This window comes from Aulonocara stuartgranti, assembly GCF_965226115.1.
Source record: "Aulonocara stuartgranti genome assembly, chromosome: 22".
NCBI classification, from domain to species: domain Eukaryota; kingdom Metazoa; phylum Chordata; class Actinopteri; order Cichliformes; family Cichlidae; genus Aulonocara; species Aulonocara stuartgranti.
Window position 1 is genome coordinate 21,840,977 of NC_138957.1, and position 22,532 is coordinate 21,863,508.

General features: G+C 38.9%; 1 protein-coding gene across 4 annotated transcripts in view; it reads right to left on the reverse strand.

Moving 5' to 3' along the window:
• The window catches only part of csmd3b (CUB and Sushi multiple domains 3b), a 404,527-nt gene that overhangs the window by 40,158 nt on the left and 341,837 nt on the right, over positions 1 to 22,532 (reverse strand). For all 4 annotated transcript variants that reach the window (XM_082522480.1, XM_082522479.1, XM_082522478.1 and 1 more), the window contains 18 exons: positions 22,187 to 22,300; positions 21,996 to 22,091; positions 21,513 to 21,716; positions 21,063 to 21,187; positions 20,420 to 20,516; positions 16,897 to 17,001; positions 16,700 to 16,818; positions 16,151 to 16,220; positions 15,472 to 15,588; positions 15,058 to 15,267; positions 13,327 to 13,515; positions 12,423 to 12,600; positions 9,221 to 9,366; positions 5,351 to 5,431; positions 3,778 to 3,891; positions 3,462 to 3,650; positions 3,096 to 3,254; positions 722 to 910 (listed from right to left, as the gene is read on the reverse strand). In XM_082522480.1, the coding sequence (XP_082378606.1) occupies positions 722 to 910; positions 3,096 to 3,254; positions 3,462 to 3,650; positions 3,778 to 3,891; positions 5,351 to 5,431; positions 9,221 to 9,366; positions 12,423 to 12,600; positions 13,327 to 13,515; positions 15,058 to 15,267; positions 15,472 to 15,588; positions 16,151 to 16,220; positions 16,700 to 16,818; positions 16,897 to 17,001; positions 20,420 to 20,516; positions 21,063 to 21,187; positions 21,513 to 21,716; positions 21,996 to 22,091; positions 22,187 to 22,300 (2,502 nt within the window). The remainder of the gene's footprint in view (positions 1 to 721; positions 911 to 3,095; positions 3,255 to 3,461; positions 3,651 to 3,777; positions 3,892 to 5,350; positions 5,432 to 9,220; positions 9,367 to 12,422; positions 12,601 to 13,326; positions 13,516 to 15,057; positions 15,268 to 15,471; positions 15,589 to 16,150; positions 16,221 to 16,699; positions 16,819 to 16,896; positions 17,002 to 20,419; positions 20,517 to 21,062; positions 21,188 to 21,512; positions 21,717 to 21,995; positions 22,092 to 22,186; positions 22,301 to 22,532) is intronic.

Sequence of the window (22,532 nt, forward strand, 5' to 3'; positions counted from 1 at the left end):
TATGCTAGATCCGCCCCTGCACAGTTACCAGCTGTCAGCTACGTAGAAAAAGATCCTCGAGTAGAAAGTAATATTAAATAAATTCTAACAACAGCTTATCAAGCTTAAACGTGCTGCTGCTGTTCAGCCGCTGGTTTCCTCTTTCTGGTGCAAAGTGGACCAAAAACAAAGAAAAGAGATGGATTCCCGACAGAAAAGCCGATCAGCTGATCATTGATCAGTTTCACGATTGAAGTAGCAACAGGAGAGGGAGGGAGAGAGAAGAGGCACTCGCTCCATATATCGGTTGTTAACCTTAATATGGAAATGCTTTACAAACATTCAGAGATGAACTTTTACACTTGCTTTACTTCTCTGTTCTATCACGTGAGCACACTGCTCCAACGTGCTACGGTTATGAGCCGAGTTACGCCGTGTCGTAAGTTTTGTGAGGTGCTTTTTTGATATTTAATGGATCGAATTACATTTTTTATTTCTCTCCAATATCCGATCCAGTAATTTACGTCAGTATCAGATCGATACCGATACGTAATATCGGAACGGTCCATCTCTAGTATGGATCAGAGTCAAAACAAATAGTCTATTTCAGGATTTTTGCATTATTTTTGAGTATCCATTTCATTTCATTCAATGGAATTTACTAATGCTTTTATTCCAGATACTAAATTCTTCAGCACAGTTGTATCATTTCTGCGCACTTTCCTCACAGAGACAAACACACCTTGGCACGCAGGTACAGGAGAATCCCACGCATGGTAGCCAAGTGATGTGCGGCGGCAGGTTGCTGTGGCGTTGCCTATGAGACGGTATCCACGGTCGCAAGCCCACCTCACCACGCTGTTAACGTGACCGCCGCTCTGTGAGGAGATGGAGCCGTGGAGCGGGGAGTCTGGGGTGGAGCAGTACAGAGCTGCAGTGGAAAAAAGCACATTTGAAAAACAAGGATTTGAAATTGCTACAGACCGGGAGGGTTACTGTCATCAACAAAGAAACTTGCACAATAAACACAAAAGAGGTAAAGCTCATTCAGTAGATAGTGCTGCACTATATCTGCATGCAGGTATGCACCATTATAAAGGTTAGCAGTAATAATAGATTCACTAGCAGAGATTCTCACATGTCTGCTATTATGAAATTACAAAGGTTGAGATAATTTCCTGAAACTTGTATTAATGTGAGTCACTACTTATTTATAATACAACAGGATGTCGAGCAAAAGAAGACTAATGGACTTTGATTTTTCCAAAATGATCATGTACAAGACGTGCTTTGTGATTTGAAGAGCTCGATGCTTTTCCTCAATGAGCCATGAATTAGAGAAAGGAGTCTAATTAAAGATATTGATGGTCATGTTCCTAACAGGTCTCATACCTTTCCAGGCGATCTTAAAAGAAAGTTTTTCACCCAATTAGGAGCCATGTGACAACTATATGAATGTCAATTATAATTACACATAGTCGCTCTTGGCAGAGCCCTCTCACTGAACAACCAGCGAGTGCAGTTACAACGGACATGAGACATTACTGGACACACCGGCCGCAAAGTCATTGATTGCTATAGGTAGCTTTATTAAATATTCTTAATAAAGGGAAACATTAATCCTCTACGACAGACATTAATGGCATCTGGAGGGACTCGTGCTGCAACTGCCAAAAACCTGTCAATTTTAAGTGGACCTATTAGGCTCATTTCCACCTCCACTTTCAGTAAGTATCTTTATATGATTCACACATCTTTTTATGTCTGTCTATATATATATATATATATATATATATATACACACACACACGCACTATTCTTGGTCTTATTATATCAATATTACCCAGACCTTGGTCCACAATGCATGGTCTGTAATTCTCCAAACTGGGCAAGAACCCCACAACAACATCTTAACTTGTCTTATGTATTAGTGATAAGCCTGTTTTGTCCCTCTAGTATGCTACTGCCCCAGTATCTGTGTGGTTGGGTTTTGAACCAAAATAGTCTGAGACCACTTAAGAGTTGTGAGGGTTTTTTGTTCACCCCTTTTTTCTTGGGGTAGAATCAGTGCCAGGGAAGTTTTGTACAGTTTTGTACAGTGATTTCTAAGTAAGCATGTCTGACACAGTTTATTTCTAAAAGCACTGAAAGTTTAATCAGCATATAGCAAAGCAGCCAGTTGACAATATCTCATCAGATGGTTCTTCCCCTGTACTAGTTTTAAGATTGATGGCATTAAACTGCTGATTTTAATCTCACATGGATGTTTTTTATAATGACAATAATATGTTGAGAAAATTTTACTTTACTACCTGACAAGAGGACTAAATTTTCTCATTGTAATTAAAATTTCATCACATTATGTTTTCTCAAAGGAGGAAGTACACTCACCGTCATGCACTGGCTTGATTTTCCAAGTTAAAAACATAGCCGAAGTTGAACCCCGGTATTAGTAGGCTTACAGCATATGTTTAACATTTCTTGCAGATGCTCACATTAATCACCGCCACCAAAGAAGGTTACCGAGTGTGAGCGCGTTTAGCTTTTTTTTCCTGTTATTTTTCTGCGCATAATTCATCATACAGTGCAGTGGTGTTTCAAAGGTTAAAGAAACAACCTCCTGGCTAGAGTACATGGAGTGAATAAGCAAACTAAACTGGTAAAATTGTCTCCTCCCCTTTAACTGTCAAAAATGTCCTTGAATAAGGCACTCAAGCCTCATTACCCAACAGTCTAAAGCTACTCAGCAGGCCCAGGTGCGAGATTGCCTAAATGCAAAGCTTGCTGTAAAACAGCATCTGTGCTCATCAAGATGTCTTCACACAGATAAAACTTAAGAACTAACCTATAACGCATTTCAGTAAAGTGCTTCAGGAGGCAGACAGAAGTTTGCTAGAAACATATGTTAAAGATAGAGAAATAAGGTACAGCGAGATATTGTGATTTTTTTTTTCACGAACTTTCTTCCCATAAGCTCTCAAACTTTCACATCTTTAAATATTTATTGTGCAAATTAAATGGTACAAACAGCTCCTTCTGTCTGCCTCTGTCTGCTGTTGTCCTTATTTTCATGCATTATATTAAAAGTAGTAGTAAAATAAAGTTGGGATACATACTTTGGTACTCACCAACATAGCGAATTTTGAAGCCTTTCTTGTTTGTGCCATGGTCTGAAGACCAGCGGACTAGGAACTGGTGTCCAGAGGTTGTGAGGTTAAAGGGTGTTGGCAGGTCACCACTAAGTGTCGCCAAGGTGGGGCTGTTGGATGTGGGACCTGACAGGGATTAAGATAAAGTGAAAGAGATGGAATAATGGAGAGAGAGACAGGGAAAGAAAGACAGCAATAATAGAAGGAATGAGACATGAGAATACAGTGACATTTGGTATAATACAGCGGTGTGCATTCTTTCAAAAATGTGTCTATGAGTGTGATGTGTGGCTCTCTGATGTTGAAATCTGCGTTCCTTTTTGTGTTTTTTACCATCAAAAATCTCCAACACGTCAAACTCTCTCTCGGTGTGAAAACTTTCAAAGGTTATTGTGACATTGTATCCTTTCTCCACTGTAACACTCCACGAACACATTTGGAGGTTAGGGTAGCTTTCTGGCCAGCCAGGGCTTAAGATGACACCTGAGGAGTCGTATCGCACATCATGTGCAGGGCACTGAACTGTAAGTAAAAAATAAATAGCAAAGCCAATTGTTATATTGAATGACTACACAGCTTGATGGGTTTTTTTGACGGTGTCAAGCTGAAAATAGTAACTTAAACTGGTTTTGTACTGGCATCCACTGACCTTGGCATGTTGGGGGTGGTGAATCCATCTGCAGCCTCTCTCCTAAGCGACAGGTAAGAATCTCACTGCCAACCAATGAAAATCCAGGATGACATCTGTACCTGATGATGTCGCCTGGAGACACAAAATCAGTGTGTCTATAGAAAACAGAGCTGGTGCTAGCATAGCTTAGAGTGGTAAACTCTAAGTACATTTGAGTGCTTGATTTCAACACATTTCCAAGAAAGTCTTTACATTACAGCCTATGTACTCTAATGACTTTAGAATTAAACGTTTCAATAGAAAGCATCTTATCAACTTGTTGAGATGATGAATTGTTATAAATTGCTACAAATTTAACTCATACAAACTTCAGCTTGATGATTGGCAATAAAAACATGAAATATTATCACATGCCAGGAGCAATTTTTACTCGAGCCACATCTTCAGTACAGGACTTTTATTTGTATACACAGTACACCCATGCTCCACTTTATTGGTTATAATATGTTATTACTGAATGTGACCTTGTTTTGTCTTCAGAACCTTCTTAACTCTTTGTGGTATAGACTCAACAAGGTGCTGGAAACATCCCCCCGAAGAGTTTGCTCCACACTGACATGATAGCATCAAACTGTTGCTGCAGATTTGTCAGTTGGGCCTCCATTGTTGTTCCAGCACATTCCAAATGGGCTCTACGGGATAGAGTTCTGATGACTGTGGAGGCCATTTGAGTACAGTGAACCCATTGTCATATTCAAGAAACCCGTTTGAGATGATCTGAGATTTGTGATCCAAGAAACCATCACCAACAGCATTACAACACCAGCACCAGCTTAAATCACTGAATGAAGGCAGGGTGGATCCATGTTTTTATTTTGTTTATGTCAAATTTTTTACCCTATTCTGAATATTGCAGCAAAAACATCAGATGACATTTTTCCAATCTACTATTGTACAATTTGAGTGAGCTTGTGTGAACTGTAGCCTCAGTTTGCTGTTCCTAGCTGTCAAAAGTGGCACCTGGTATCATCTTTTACTGTTGTATCCCATCTGCTTCAAGGTTTAATGTGTTGTGTGACATGCTCTTGTGGATACCTTGGTAGTAAAGAGCAGTTATTTGAGTTACTGTTGTTTTCTTATCAATTTGAAGCAGTCTGGCCATCCTTCTTCACTGACCTCTGGCATCACCAAAGCCTTGTCACGAAGCAAACCGCTCCTCACTGGATATTTTCTCTAGACCCTACATATGATTGTATTGGAAAATCTGCCATCCTGATGCTTAGTTTAAAGTCCAGCAGCTTGTCCTAATGCCTCAATGCCTAAATGCATTCAGTTATTGCCAGTTATGTGACTGGCAAATTAGATATTTGTCTTAATGCACAACTGAACAGGTGTACCTAATGAAGAGGCCAGTGAGTGTATATGATTGGATTAGTGCGTGTCTTAAACCAATAAAAAATGAATTACAGAATATATATACACAATATAACACCAATCATCCTTGATTTAAGTCTTCATTCGTGTTATCGTGTGCTTTTTATCCATCAAAGTGACACATCTGTGAGCAATGGCAGGCAGACAGACAGCTCACCTATCTCAAGCTCGCCATCCTCCATCAGCATGTCAGCACTGGGAACTTCTGGAGGAGGCTGGCAAACCCTTAATTGGTAGGCTGGGAGATACAGAAACGGAGAGGAGACAGAAAAAGGAACAATGTATAAAAAATGTGTTCAAGGATCCCGTGTTAAAATTTAAATGTAATTTTTTTCCAAGTGCAATGAAAGGACAGAATAGTGTGACATTCAATCTTGGTCGCATCGGTTTAACTGAACTTTTTAAGTTCAAATGGTGGGCAAAGTATGGAATCAAGAACAGATCAGCTACACAGACACAGCACTGTCTTGAATCATAAAGAGGAACTAACTTCACAGCCACTGAGCTGAAGGCTGTAATCAATATTACTGCATGACTGTAGATCACTTGCTAACAGAGAGAGAGAGAAAGAGTGAAAAGAGAGAGCGAGTTAGAGAATAGAGGCAGACACAGACAGGAAAAAGGGAGGACAAGAAGCGAGCGAAGGAGAGAGGGCTAAGGGCTGTAAGTCAAGATGAAATTGACTATGAAAATGAGACCTGCCAATAGCTTCTGATGCTCTAATGCATATCAAAGCCCTGTGGTCTATGAGTGCGCGCCAGGATGTGTGTAAATGTTTGAGCAAGTGCATGTCTATGTTTGTGTGTGCAGCAAGCTCTGTGCTTCTACGCGCGATGAAAGGATCACTGTTAGCAGTCATCGATTTCGCTTAGCTCTGAGACCATTTTTATAGCTACTTCCACATGCGTGTCACATACACTGGCTCTCTCAGCCTCGTGTTCATGATGCTAGTCACCCGTGCGTGGCCCTCGTCTGTGTATGGAAGCTCCACACCTTTGAATTCAACCACTCCACTGAGTTGACTGATGAAAATGAAGAATAACAAGTATGTAATCCCGCCAACGATGGGAGCGCTGAAGTAGATGAATATCCTCAAACGGTGGCTTGATCCTTCTTTTGGCGCTTATTTGGCATTTCAAACTAAATTTTCTCTTTAGTAGCTGTCTCAGATTCAAACTAGGGCATTCTGAATTTCTTTACAGGTCACTGAAGGACACTCAAAAGAAAACTTAAGAACAATACTTTATAGTGACAAGTTTCTGCTTAAGAAAACGTCAGTGCAGCGAATCATGAAAGGTTCCCATTCTTCTGGTAATTATTATGCAACAATTTAAGTTCTGTACGGATGATCAAATAGGCTGCTCTGCTCTCATCTTTCTTTCATTCTCGCTGTCTTTCTTGTTTTCTTCTAATATTGTCTCGAAAAGAGACGCGACCAAATAATGCTAACTACTACTGCCATACATGTCACCCCCTTTCCATTTTATCCATCTTCCCTGTCACTTTTTGCTGTTCATCGTCCAATAAAGCAGAAATTGAAAGTAAACTTGAATCCATCAGATGGTGCTGTTCCTGTGTGAGTGTGACAACTGACAGTTAAAACCTGCCAACAAAAATTCATTAACAATGTGTCATCTGTCTGAAAAAGGGAAGCCTGTTCAAAAACAACTTGACATATTTTCACTAAAGAGCACTGAACAGAAACTTTTGAGAAGTAGGAAACAGGCTTCGGGGGGGAAAATAAAGAGGCGTGGGTACATCTGTGAGAGAGAATGCGGGAGAACCAATGAGAAACTGTGTTGTGACGGATGAAACGAGTGCAAAAAAGTGACTCATTTGAAGCTTTCAAATTTTTCAGGAACCAAAACTATCCTGACATAAAAAAAAACAAGCAGCCATCTTTACAGTGTAGTGACGTTCTTGTTATTCCAAAATATTAGGTTTTATTTTGAAAAATAGCATCATCTTCAGCTTGGTGACAATTCATTATGACGGCTGTCAAGAGCTCATGAGGTTCTTTAAACATTATTTTGTCATCTTTAAAAAAGCCTGTCATCTTTTAGTTAAAGTAAAACCATTGTGGAATTAACTTTTGTGTCATAATGACACATACCAGAAACATTAGTCAGTAAAAATATAGATTCACCCATTAAATGAAATTTAAAAAGACAATAGATGATAATTAAATGTAATATAAAAAAAAGAGTTTGGCATTTCCCTGCTTCTAAACATTTTGATGATTTCTTATGTACTTTAATGTACAGTATGCTATGTGTAGGAATCTTTAGATGAATGGAGTGGTTTTCACCATAAGCAGTATTTGAAAACAAAAAGAAATACAGAGGCACCAAAGGACCACAGCACAGATTAAGGTGAGATGAAAACCTAAATGGCACAGACAGTGCAGGAATGGAGAAAGAGCAGCTAAGGACCAGGACAAATACTCCAAAAGTCTGTGAAGGGAAAATGACTGTTTTTTTTAAAAAGGTGTAAGACAGATAGAAAACACTTCTTTCTACTAACAGGGTGCAAAAGACAAACACTCAATAGCTGATTTTTGTGAACCAATGCAACACACATTTTTATGAGTAAATTGCAGGTTTGCTGCTTTGTTTTTTTTTCTACTGTATGAGATAAAGAGATAAAGCTATCAACGTGCTTTTTAATCTGACAGCGTCTAAGAACACAGGAAACCATCATTTAATTGGAAGTTTAACAAAAACAAGATTAATGAGCTTTTCAGTTGCTAAAAAAGTTCCATCCCTTGCAGTGCTACCTTTAGTAGAACCACAGTAAACAGCATCAAACAAACAAGCCTATTAGGCTACATTAAACCTCTACTAAGCAATCTTATTCCTGTATTAAGATTAGCACTACTTTATTAGACATTTATTAGTTAATGGTGCATTTATTAATATCTGCATCACACACACATATATATACTTATATATATATATATATACACACACACACACACACACACAACTATGCCTTAAAATCCCATTTCCTTAATTAGTTTTATACAATTATTTAGCAAGCATTCCATTTTTGATATAAAACATGACTTCATTGGTTATTGTGTAGAATTATATAATGTAATATTGATGCCATACATAAACATCACCATCACCGCATACTCAGACATGAGTATATTCACTGTTTGCAAAAACAGAAGTTAATGTTGAAAAATTAAAATAGTATACTTTTATAATGAGCAGCAGGGGTTATTTTGCCAAGCAACATGATGATGTCATAATATCTATAGATACGTAAAGATGTACCTGTGCTCGAATGTTGGTTGTTTCATGGACAAACAAACAAAAATACAGATTGTATTGTCTATTTATGGTAAGATCATTCTAAAAAAAATTATCATAAAGCATTACCAAGTGTTTTTTTAACACATTTGGAAATGTTACCAACTGGTTTAATAATCTCTTCTTCGAGCAGCCGAGACCTCAAAAGCTTTTCAGTGTCGCCCCAAAGTGAATCACACATCACAAACTTTGTATTAACATTTTTTTGGAGTCATTTTTAAGCATCATTTAAAAATAACTGGGTAGTAACAGTGGGCGGGATAGTGGTATAGTGAAACTCCTCAGTAGTCCGCACTCAAAGATAAAGTCGGAAAGACGAAAGCTTGAAAATGACGAGTTTAGTCATTTCAAAGAGAATGTTTCTACAGTGTTGCTATTATCAACTCGGTTCATAACATTAAGAATATTAATTACTAATCACTGTGATAGGATGTGGCAAAGAGAGGAAGATCAATTTCAAATGAGTCAGAATGAGTCAAAGGAAGTAGATCTGACTGTGAAGTTAAAGAGAGTTCAGTTCAACAAAAAACTATTGGAGCTAGAACTAATGATTGCGCTACACTGTTGCCATACCTCAGGACAACAAAGACAACTACAGAGAAAAGCGCTAATGAGAGCATCATCTGTAACTGCGCAGACAATCAAGTAACATGCTTCTACGGCAGGCTGATATTATCATTATCTCTGTGATAATGTGGTCTCTTTCTTACCATGATAACTTAAGACAAAAAAGCCGGCTCCAGAGAAGTCCGAGTGGAATTTGATGAGGATGATGTTGGACGTTGAATAGACGGACTCCAAAGCTGTGTTTCCGCTGAACTGTCCAATCTGAGGAGAAGACTGATCTGGACCATCCCTGTGGTAAAAAACCCCAGAATGAAACACAAAGAAAACATACACAAAACCTGTGTGACCAAGAAGACAGCGAGAGAATAAAGGCCCATAAACGAGTGGACTTGATCTTTCTTTATAGAACAATGGGCTTGAACGTCCACCTAAGATATAATTTGAATAAGTTATTGCAGTCATCGGTGACAGTTAGATGGCTATTTATGTTCAGGAAATGGTTGCTCCAAGGCTAGAAACAAAGACAGAAGAGACTTGACGATTTTTTATGAGACCTGCTCCATTAACTGCAAATGCAGATGGACATTGTGTGACAAAGTGCTGGCTCCAACAGCGATTGTGCATGGCTATGGGCTCATCTTCTTTCTCAAAACAATACAAACCACAATGTCAAAAAGCTCATTTAGATAAGAAATGCTCTGAAATTTAGATTCAAATTCTCTGACAAAGTAACAGCTCTTGATAACACCACAACCCACAAATGGCTCTCTTGTTCTTGCTTGGGGATGAGTTCATAAATATTGACTGAACTGTTGACAGATCATAAGAATAACAAATGTTAGTCCTGGTGTAGACTTGGCTTCACTGTTCCCACTAATATGGGCCTGGCATTCGCAAAAAGTCACACAATTACCCGAGAAGGCAGGCAGGAGGTTATCCATCAAATGGCAGGTCATGCTCTCAGTGAACATATTTCACCTTTAATGACAGCACCAGCTGTCAGACTGGAACTAACCAATATCAGACTCATTATCTGTGATTAAAAAGCATAATCATGAAGTTAAATTAAATGATTATTTCCTGGTGTTAAGTGTTTTTGGAAGAGACTAATTATACCTGCCAGGTTATGAACAGAATCATCCCCTTCTCTGATTCGCATTGGGTGGCTCAGAGTCATCAGAGCAGTTGCACTTATTGCCTTCCACTGCTTGATTACAGCTGATGCACTCGCTCGCTAACATTTATTAGTATGTCAACGCAACACTTTCAGTACAGAATAGGCTTTAAAGATAAGGTTGCACAATATATAGAAACATCTGTGACATATATGGAAACTTTTGCAGTGGATCGCTGTAGCAAGCCTCCCAGTTTGAGACCAATTAGCAGACTAAGCGACTGTCAGGTCGGCTGGCTCTGGACTGAAGAGACCGCTGTGAAAATCACACCTCTACCACTGACACCGCGCTCTCTATGGGGAGCCAGCATGATTGCGTGACTAAGATCGGGAATTTTTACCGCATTCTTGTGTCGTCTTTGCTTCAGTCCGTCCACTTTTCTGACAGACCAAAGGGTCAGAAACACGCTGTGCGACCAATTCATGGAATTCACACAATCAGCTGTGGGTGGGCGGCACATGCTTCAACTGTGTCGTGGTGTGGGAAAGACAGGCTGGATATCGCACAACTATAGACTAAAACTAGAGCTAAACAAGTCACACACCAACTGCTGAAGAAAACAAGCTGCTTTTTTCAGTGGATAGCTGCTAAAGAGGAAGGTCTGCAATGTCATGTTTGTGTAGAAGCCAAACAATACCATAAAGCAATAAGTGTGAAATTACAGATTTGCTTGATATAACTGAGCTATACACCATCCTGTAGCACTCTGAGGAGTGAAGCAATGGATCAAATGAATTAGTAAGCTGCAGCAATTTTGCTAACAAGTTAAACATTACAGTCAAGGAACTGCTGTTTTTCTATTCCTAAATGTCTTATTCCTGCTTTTCTGACATTTTACAGCCAAATCAAATCACCAACTGAGCTTGAAAACTTGATTTATTCCTAGAAAGTTAGGTTAATGAGTTAGATTTGATATTGGAGTGAGAAACAGTTGACAGAGTTGCAATCCTGTGAGGCTTCTTCTCAAGTCTGAGGAAAAACGGAACTGTAAAAGCAGTTTTGACAGCATGGCAAGCGCGGAGCTAATCATATCTATAATTTCATGACTTCTACAGACAATAAAGGCATCTTGGAATATCAGGTGGTGAATGTTGTGAGAAAAATACCTTTTATATTTAAATCTGAGCTAAATTAAAATCTAATTTTCATTATATTTTCTGCTGACCTAAAAAGTTGAGAGTTCTCAGACTTTCTAAAGAGGAGAGAAAGTTTCTTGTTAGAACAATTTTACAGTTTCCGTGTGGCTAAAGAAACAGCCAGACCTGGACATCTGGAAGGTTGGCAGTGCTTACAGAAAGACAGGATAACAACAGAACAAGCCAGACATTCGGTCCTTCTGTGCTGGTCTAAAAATACACGATTTGCAAGGAAATGTATCAGCAGCAAACCACGTCTTGTCCTGCTGTTGTGTTCTTTTTGCTCAGCCCTGCCTCAAATGCCTATGCGGCTACATCGCACCCTGTTGTCTTTTTATAGGAAACAGGAGTAGGTGGAGGGACTCTGGAGAAAGGGGCAGCATCATGGCACCCGTAGCAATAAACGATGCAACGTATTTATGGTTCTGCTACCACCTTGTACCTGCAGATATCTATGTAGCGTGGTATCTAAGCACCATTTAAGCACCTGCATTGACAAAATGTCTAGTGTTGCCAATGGCTGTTTTCCTCAAGAAGAATAATGAAGAGAGAAGTCAAGGCTGGTTAGCTGGGAAGCGAACGATGTATTGTATATAACATATAAGGCTGGCCGAGCATTAAAGATAGTGTAAGGGACAGGCCAAAGAAGAGAAAGACCTATGGCTAAAAACAAAAATGGGTAAACCGTGACAAGAAGAAAATTATATCAGAGTGACTTTATATGCATGACATGGTGTCTGCAGTCATAGTAACCTTGCAGGAATTTAGCCAATTAGTGGTTAGCTCTGAAAAGATTTTAAAGAGCGTAGCATCCGGCTAGAGAGAGAGAAAAGAAAGTGTGTGTGAACAGAAAGTTATGTGGTACAAATTAAATAGTTATTCAGTCAAATAAAACATTTCTTACTTAAACTCACTTGAAGCAGCGAGAAGAAGGGATAGCATTATAATAATAGCACATAATGAGCATGAATACTGTCAGTTAAGAAGTAGAGCAAATATAAAATGTGCTAATTGAAAAAGTAAATAGCACCTACCAGACAGTAATGTAGTCATATATGGGCTCTGTGCTCAGTACAGTAAAGTTGATATAAATCCCGTGTCCAGGAGGAACTCGAACGCTCCACACACAGTCCTGGAAATTTGGGTATTCCTCAGGATGGCCGGGAGAGTAAATGGTTCCGTTTAATGACGTGATGTTACCACCGCAGAGTGCTGCAAGTGAGAATATTAACAGAATTGCCCTTAATAAATTACCCGCAAATTAGAACTGCCATTGTGAAGCTTCAATAATTGTCGGGATCGCTGTGAAAGAAAATGTCTCTATCACTCATGTAATGACCACTGGATAACACCTTAACACCTTTAATAAATTGTCATTACATTTTTATTTCTGTCCCATAGCTCAGCTGACTCTCAGCTGTGCTGATGTTAGAACAATATGGCTCAATATGAAATGTTATCATCTTGAAATTAGAACGATTTCTTTCATGTGTGGAGTAAACAAAACAATAAGAGTAAGATAATTTATAGTGAGAATGAGATTATTAATCTTTACAACAGTAATAATATCTGTCCCTATATATATGTATATTGTGTTTATATCATTAAGAGACTATATTGTTATGATAGCACCACATATCCTCCAAAAAAGGCATCTTTGAGAGTGAAAGTTGATGAAAGCACATGTATGTCTAACAAATTAAGGAATTTATTATAAAAAGAATTCATAGAGAAACTTCTTCATACTTCTTTTGGAATTTGTAAACCCGTGCATTATGATTTATTATGTGGTGATACATTATTATTAAGTGCCCTGTAAGCCTGTATGAGAGGACAACAAAAAGATGCAGGAGACTCAATTGAAATCCAGCTAAAATGATCAATCGCCTTTGATCAAAGAAAAAGATGAGTAGGCATAAGAATAATCACGTAATTTACCTTCACATCGTGGTAATGGGTGATTCCAGTTCCTGCTAATTCCATGCAAACATGTGAGCGAGGCTTCTCCAATCAGAGAGTATCCGGGCAGACACTCAAACGACACCGTCATCCCAACACTGAAATCTGTGCCAATCACGATGCCATTTCGAAACGGTCGAGGGTCTGGGCAACTCTGGAGCTGGTAGGCTGCAGAGATAATAACATAAATTATTCAAGAAAAAAATCAACGAGGCAGAAACGATTTGTTAATTTAGTCCTGTAATGTGCAACTCATGACTACGAGCCACAGTATGAACTGCAGCTTCAACTGTGAACAGTCAGTTGGTTGAAAAAACTAAAATCAAGCAAAATAAATATATACAGCAAATCGATCCTTTCTAACTCTGCATAATGAATCATCATTCAGCACAAAAAAAGTGGAACAGGATACAGCCAACCATACAACCATACGAAGCTCAAAGGAGAATTACTCTCAGTTAGTGTTGCTGGTAAATTGTATACATTTCAGATTACATGTTAATAGTGTAATCTGAGTATCCTAAAGTACCCTGAATGTGTTTAAAAAAGGAAAAAATCTTAATCATCCTATTTAAAAGCTGCTTGTCCAAAAAGTTAGTTAAAAAACACTCATCATCTTTGTGACTTGTTTTGCTGTCAAGTCATTATTAACAGGCATGTCAGTGACAGCCAAGGTAAGCGTCTCATCTGTTATGATTGACAGCTTCGATACCATCAGTCCCGCCTCTCCTTGATTCTGGTTGGTTAATGAGAGAGAGAAGCGACACTGGCGAGAGCACTACTTTTCTCCATGTTAAACTATTTCCACCCAAGAGCGTCAGTACGAGGGAATAAAGCTCAGAGCTGAGGGTGATTTTTGCACGCCGATGAGCTTCATAGGCTGTTTGCGGAGACAAATGCTAAATGATCTTTACTTTGTAATTAAAGGATAAGTTAATTTAAAAGAAAAAATGACTACTGTAACTCTGTATTCCTCTGGCTTGCTTAAAAAAATCTGCAATCTTCAGCTAGAATTTAAAATTGTCACAGAAAAAAAAGAAAGATGCGGCCATCCTGCATCAAAAAAGATAGTTCTCGTTTTTAACACGATGCCAAAATATTCTCAAATCACATCCGCCAGCTTGAAGTTAAAACATAATTGTTGCATAATTGTCCGCAGCCGGTGCTACAATAGCCAGGGCTTGGAAGGAAAACATGTCACTGAGACAGACAAACACTGGGAGAAATAATGGTAATGGGTAAAATGAAATTGAGGGTATTCATATTTTCCCCGTTTTAAAACACTGTGGCAGTGCTGCTGTCAAGAGATAAAAGGTATTATTCATCAGCCACTGTAATATTCACATTAATGGAATTAGGCGAAACATATTTAGGCTATCTACAAGATTTGTCATAATAAATATAAGACTACTCAAACCATTTTAGTGCCAGACAGAATAAATATAAAACTCCTCTCATCATTGAAATTAATCCAAATTGAGGACCTGCATGCACCCAGTAATCTTTTTGGCAAGCTGCTTCTGTAGTCAAGAAACATTTTTATCCCAGTAGATGAATTCGTTGTTATGGTAATCGCTCCTGAGAAATCAAGTCACAGTGAGACAGTTGTTTCCACGTCGGCAACAGTCGTGGTCTGCTCTTGTTGTCTCTCTTAGGAAATGATCGCTGTAAACAAGATGTCGGAGAGGTGCTTTTAGAAGCAACGTTTACCTTGATACGTGATGTGGAACCCGGGTTTGTTCTGTGAATAGTCACTGTGGAAAAAAAAGCTGGTTTGGTGGGTGGTGCTGAACAGAGGTTTGGGCATGACTGGGCCGCTGAATCGGTCAATGACAGAGCCCGTCTCCAGCGTTCCGCTACGGATCTCCAAGTAATCGTGGATTGCTTCAGTGGAGAAGTTCAAAAATTGGAGATGGATGCCTGGGAAAGAAAAAAGCAATACGACGTGTGACGTTATACGGATAAAGTCTCTTGAAAAATATTTGCACTTTATCTCATCACCAAAACCAAAAGCAAACAGAGAAACAAGAAAGAAGTGCTACAGACAGAGAAAACAGATTCTCACACAAACTCAAAGAAAACACTTGTTTTAAACTCTACTCAAAAGTTGACAGTGTTTCTTACCAAAGCCGACAGGTAAGTTCACCATCCATGTGCAGTCTAATCCACTGGGGTAGTTGCCGGGGTAACCAGGACTTAGAATCACTCCACTTACATCTGTCATAGACCCACCACAATGGGCTATACACCCAAACACACACATAAATAACACAGAAAGAAGGAAAAAAGGAAAAGAGTGTTTCAGCGTTGAAAGCAACACATCAAAAGCAGGAGGCTGACCTCACAGGAGGAAGCAAACATGCTTCTCTTTTCAAAAGACACCGCTACTGACTCGAGATTTTATATCTATAACCTGATATTTTGCAAGTTTAAATAAAAAGTTGACTTTAATTAATGCACACGCTAAACATGTTAGCGTTGTTTGAGCTGAAATGTGTCCAGGGCTTGTTTGTGCAGACTTTGCCTCTGTGCATGTTGACGCTTTGGTTCGCTCTGCATGTTTATGGCAGGGTCTGATTTAGCTTTGGGTCAGTAGTATTCTGCACAGAATACCAAATAATCAGCTCATCACAGGAGAGTAAATTGATCAAACAGCTTATTTCCCAGAGAGCCAGTGAAGGCGGTGGAGGCTGATTGCATCATTTCTGCAGCACTGAAGTTTTGCATGTTTCCCAGCACATCCAGGCTTGAATGCATATGTGTATGTGTGTGTGGATGGGTGTAATGTTGAGGAAACACCTACCGATACACAGCGGTACAGGATAGTTCCATCTCCTAACAGGTCCGGGCATACAGGTTATATGGGCATTGCCCTAAAATGATAAAAGCAACCACAATCTTTTCTTAGAAACGACTAAAGAAATCCCTGCCAGTGACTGCACTGATTTAAACATGCTGTTTTACATTTTTTCCATTAATCACTGTGCATTTACATTAATAGTACAGATCTGTATATTAAGCAGAACTTGACAGAATACTGTACAAAAATTGGGCAGACCACACCAGAGACATGCATTATTCAGGAGTTATGCAAACCACATCAGAGTTGTATGTTTAGCAAGAGCTGTGTAAACCACTTGAGAGTGGGGTTTCCTTTTGACTCTTTTAAATAATTTTTGGTTTATGCAGCCAGTGGATAAAAAGAATGAATGGTGGCAAAGCTGAACATGCTTTTACATTAAAAAACCTAGATATCTGGAAATCAGTTTGCATTAAACAACTAGCAGTATTTGTGATTTATGTTCATCTGCCACTTAATATGAAAAGAAGGACCAACGTGTGGATTTTTTACCTGAAGAGAGTATCCTTGTTCGCACGAAAATTGCACAACATCCCCCACCATGAACCTGTCTCCTTGTCTAATTCCATAGTTTGGAGTCTGAGGTTCTGGACATGACTCCAGACCAATAGCTAATAAGAAAAAATAACATGATTATTTGGAAATACTGCATGCCTCTGATAAAAAATGCTTTAAAGATATAGATGTACCTGTATATTCCAGGTGAAATCCAGCAGCTGAGACACTAATATCAGAGCTGAAGCTGAGATAGAGGTTGTTAGATGTACTATTCAGGAGAGGGGGGATAGTAGTGCCTGAAAGCAGGGAGAAAAGGAGAAGAGGAACAGAGGGCCATGATCACATTTTTTTCCTCATTTTTCAACTAAGGCCTTTAAAGCACATGATCTTAGTTATCTGACAGCAAAGGAGACAACAAAGGCCTCCCAAACCTACATTTTTACTTTTTTTTGTTAGTGAAGTGCTCTCGAAGGAGGGAGAAGGGAATTACTTTTATTTGAGACATCTGTTTTATTTGAAACCACTTTTCAAATGTTGGTTTGACCTACTTAGCGTGGCAGGGGAGAGTACAAAGTTAAAAAAGAAAATGGGGATGCAATACTGAAGCAAAGCTGGCACAGCACGTCAGTATAATCACGACCCTTCAAAATAACGTATTAGATGATCTTTTATGCAAAGGAATATGAGCATACTCCAGTCTCCTTATTAGCAGAAATGCCATTTATTTTTCTTGGCATGCTTCAAGATGCAACAGTGGTAACAACATTTCCTGATATAAGCTACTTGTGGATTTATATTTCGCAATCACCACTTCAGAATAAAAAAAGGCTCGATTTGCATTGTGTTGTGCTCGCTGGCAGGTGTGCCAGAAACAGAGACAGATCAGCAGTGAAACGGGTCAGTAGATGTTATTGGTTGCCTGTTGTGAGGGAAAATAATTAGCACATTGCTGAATAGTCTGCAGCCCCCCTGTTGTTGTTTTTACATTATCATTCATTATCATGACGGAAAATAAAAAGTGCTTTTTCCCCATAATAATAATTCCTGATTGATGCCAAAATAATTAACTGCATTGATTTAACTATCGCAGTTATTTGAGGATGGATGACAGTATTAATTAAGAGTTGTAATTAACCCTAATAAAAAAAAGATCCATCTCTTCCCAACAAAGATTTATTCATTAATTATATTTTTACATGAAATCCAGATAGAATAATGTTATTCTAATTGTGTTCCATATAATCTCTAAACTAGCTTACTATAAAGATGTCAAGTCCTCTCATAGATTATTTAATACAACTAGGAGGTACCCAGATGACTTTGCTTCCCTAAAAGCAGTATAGGTTTCCTGAGGAGATTATGACTTCTCCTTTGGGCAGTGGTCTGAATTATATGAAAAAGTAAATCTGGAATACAGGTTAAATCCAAACTGAACAGACATTTTGGTTGGACATGAGGTGCTGGGAAATTGTAGGGAATTTCCATTTTATGGCTTAGTCACACTAGAGTGAAAATAGGACAGCAACCTTCTTGCAGGTACGAAAAACTGGTACTTCCCAGGGATTGCACTGAAAATGCATTTCTTTGCACTTGCAAGTGGTTCCTTCAAAGAATCGTCACCCAGAGTTTGAGAATGTTGCATCCAAAACTTGGTGGCCACTTCTGATTGCAAGGTGATTGCACAGGTCATCTGGTGGAGCGCAACCTGTGTGGTCTGACTCAGATGCCATTTATCTGTTTGTTACAGAAGTCTCAACTCAGCTGCTGACTGGTTGTATTCTGCTTATGTTCCTATATAAATGTCACTCTGGATTTAATCATTGTTATTCTTAATCTCTGGCTCTCCTCCACACCCTAACTTTGTCTTGTCTTCCTCCCCTCACCTCTAACCAGTGCGCCTCCCTGAGCTTGGCTATTCCAAAGGTTTCTTCCAGTTAAAAGGGAGTTTTTCCTTCCCACTCTCAGCAAAGCACTTTATTATTGAAGGGTCTTTACCTTAAAACATGCCTTGAGAAAACTGTTGTTGTGATTTGGTGCTATATAAGTAAATATAAATTGAAATGAACTGAATAAAATGCGGGTTGTTGTGCACCTGTGTCATTCTGCAGTTAAATCGCTGTCCTCCAGCAACTGCGTCACTATTTGTGGGGCAATTTCTGAATTTCTGTTTTGAAACTATGAGGTTCTGTCAGGACCCTGAATGTAAGCAGTGACTGGGAATTTTTTTTTTAACGCAGGATGTCTGCGAATAACTTACACAGCTTATTGCTTTCTTGTCTTTCTGTCCATTTTGACACAACTGACAGCAAGTGTTCGCAGAGCTGGTCCCCGTGTTTAAAGCAGCCATTTTAAAAGCAACAAGATCGCAAGTTCATTGGACACAGTTACAATAATTTGACGTTTTGCAGTCTCTAGCCACAGTTTCCTCTGGTATGCATGTAGCATGAGGCAATGTAGAGCAGCTGCATTGGACCCGCTTACTGTTTCAGGTAATTATATGGCAGGTACAAGTGAAAATCAACAATTTTGTATAAAACACAAATACTGAGAGCAATAAGTTTGTAAATCCTCCTGAGAACTGAGGAAAAGGGAATTTTCCCATTGAACTTCTTGTGTGATTTCCTTCCTCTTTGCAGCTAAAAGAAGCCACCCAAACACATGAGATATCAATGGAAAGCCCAGCGTTCCCTCTATTTAGCACATCAGGACTTAGTAGCAGCTTAAATAAGTCAAAAGATATAGACCAAAAACAAATATCCAACACAGAGGAGTTCTGCAAGCCCCAAAAACAGATTTATGACTCACATAACACTGTTGCTTTTCACTGAAGCAGAAAAACAAATATCATCATTTAGACAAGATAAGAAAATCATTAGTGCAGAAAAGTTATCTTAAAGGTTTCGCTAACAACACAGTGCAGTAAATTTTGGGACCAATAACAAATATGAATAATTCCACTACTGAGTTTGACAGATCATCTTTACTCCTAACAGGAAATTTGGCTGTAAGAGGATCAATTAGTTTTGCAAAAGATATTTTTTACATATCTTTCAAAGGAGATTTTTGACACAGGCCTTACTGGGTATGTAACTCAGCTCCTGCTGAGACGCTAAATGCATCCAGCTTAACTCAAATTGCAGGGAGCCACATGAGCAGATTTCACATTTTATTTATTTAACTGTCAAGACTGGCTGTGATCAGCCTAAAATACAATCCACTTCTTATTGTTTAGTTATCAGTGGAATGAAAAGCTTCCTGAAATTATCTGAAGCATTTGATAAACAGCATAACAATCTCTAATTGAAAACTCAATTGCTTGGTATCAGACTTACTTCCATAAGAGCAGTATAAACCTTAATATATAATGCCTTAGTAATCATTTCCCAGCCCACTATAGATCTTCAATGATGCAAAACTGGGAATCAGAAATAGGTTGTTTGATGGTTACTGGTGTACTGTGCTAGAAAATGCAGTATTGTTATCCACTAAATATATACAAATTCAATAAATCTCACACAAGATGGACTGCACTCCTTTTAGACTAAATAGCGTAACTGTGGGCTCTCGTGCATGTACCTTGTACATTATTGTAATCTTAAATTCCCATATTTTCTTCGAGTATGTCACTTCTAGTGCATTTAATATTGAACTATTCCCAGCACTATAGAGTTCTACTTGAGTAACACCATAAAAAAATGATGGAAAAAAGTTTACCAGAGTAGCTTCCCAGTCTTGGTGCATGGTTGTCAGCACCGTCGTAAAAATCCAAAGAGTCCCAGTTATGCTCAGTGGCAAAACTCACGACTTGTATCTGGAGAGAGAGAAAAAAAGAAAACACAAGTGATTCTTAGATTTTTTTTGTCTGTCTTTAGTAAAATTCCCCAGATTGCTATGAAACTGCATTTGGTACAATGTTCAACAGTTTATTAAGCTTAAATTGACAGAATTAAAACCCACACATACTGTTTTTAATCTAAATGTTTCACAAAACAATCTATTGAGACGGAGCAGCTTCAAAAACAATTATCATTCTACTTTTAAATCAAAGGCTGGAAGGAAAGGAATCAAAGGGATATACAAACACTTTGAGGTGCCTGTCGTTTCAAGGGACTGCACCTTGTGTAAAAGGCATCTTTGCCTTTGTATTTGTCCGTGATAGCAGTTTAGCTTACATGCAATCAGGCCTTATCTTTCATGATTAGATCCTATCTAGTTATCTCTGGATGGCCCCTCTCTCAGAAACCATCCATCCATTCATCCTTCTAATAATATCTTATCTTCCCTGAGATCCTGCCTGCTCAGCTTTTAAGCCAATGATACATAGGTCAGCCAGGAAGCAGCATGTGACAGTTACTACCTGTATTCCAGCTCCTTCTGGGACAGAGACCTTCCAAACACAATTCTGGTTGTTGTCATATGGCTCTGGGTAGCCAGGCGACAGGATAGTCCCGCGGCGAGAGGTCAATACGCCCCCACAGGGAACTGGGAGAGAGAGGAGTGAGTGCACAGAGCATAGTAGAGGAGAAAGGAGAGAAAAAAACCAGAGGTTAAACAACACTTTGTAGACAAATTACAGGAAAGCAAGACAAAGTGAGCCATTCCAACCATGCCCTTAACAGAAAGAGATACCAAAGAGCCTATCTGGATAACATATATGACTAGAGTGCATATGGATTGCAGTTGTTTGTATTTGTTTTAAATTGTTTTTCAGTTATGAGCGTCTACTGTGCAATCATGCTGATACTGCATTCAGAAATAGATAAACAAACTCTTCTGTCCTGTGTCTGATTTTCAGATTCATATTTACCTATACATGTTGGCAAAGTGTCATTCCATTGCGCCAGGTTGTCCGGTACACTCTCACAGCGAATGGCAGTAGAGCCATGCAATGTGTAACCGGGGTTGCACTCAAATTGCACCAAGGCGCCGACTGCAAAGTCATTACCAAGACGTTTCCCGAAGCGTGGCTCGGGGACTGAACTGCACTGGGTGGAGCTAGTCCGGGGTACAGCTAAAGGAGAAAAAAAAGAAAGTGCCCCAGTGAATAAACTGAAGTGTATCACTGTCACTGCATATGGGAAACATGTTTAAAATTTCAAATTAAAATTTTCTTTAAATAAATGTAACAAAGGGCGAGAAAACGCATACTCAAGATGATGTGTACAATCAAAATGTTCTGTTTAACTGAAAAAGTAGCAAACAATGCAGTAATGCATGGTAATAAATGCATAGTAATAAAAAAAATGCTCATCATTATAATAGAAATGGCAATAATAATATCAATAATGACCTTGGTAGACAAAATGAAATCCCTTAGCGGTTTCTGGTCCAACTGTGGTGAACTTTATTGTAATCTGGTTTCCTGAACTCAGAGGGAGAGATTCACCTAGAGATGAAGTGGAAGCAACAACACGTTATGAGGCTGAGGCTGAGTGACTGTCATCTGTTCAACTATCCACAATTAAAATCAACCATCCTTACCAGAGTGTGACCCAGAGAGAGAAGACAGGAGCGTGTTTTGTTGAGTGGGTCCGTCATAGATCTCCACCACGTCATTAAGAGACGTCTGGAACAACACAAACTGGCCGAAGAGAACTGGAGGTAAAAATGGGGGAGAAAAGAGAGAAAGAGATGAATTAACTGCAACTGAATGGCAGCAACTTATTATTCCATGCCACTGTCTGCTGCTGACCTTCCAATGATAAAATTAACCTGTAATACCTAATTTAAATGTTATTAAGCTGCAGTGTCACCTTCTATTTGAGGCCAACTATTGGTATAAAATTATATAACACTTATTAGTCAAAACGCTACCTTGCCTTCATCA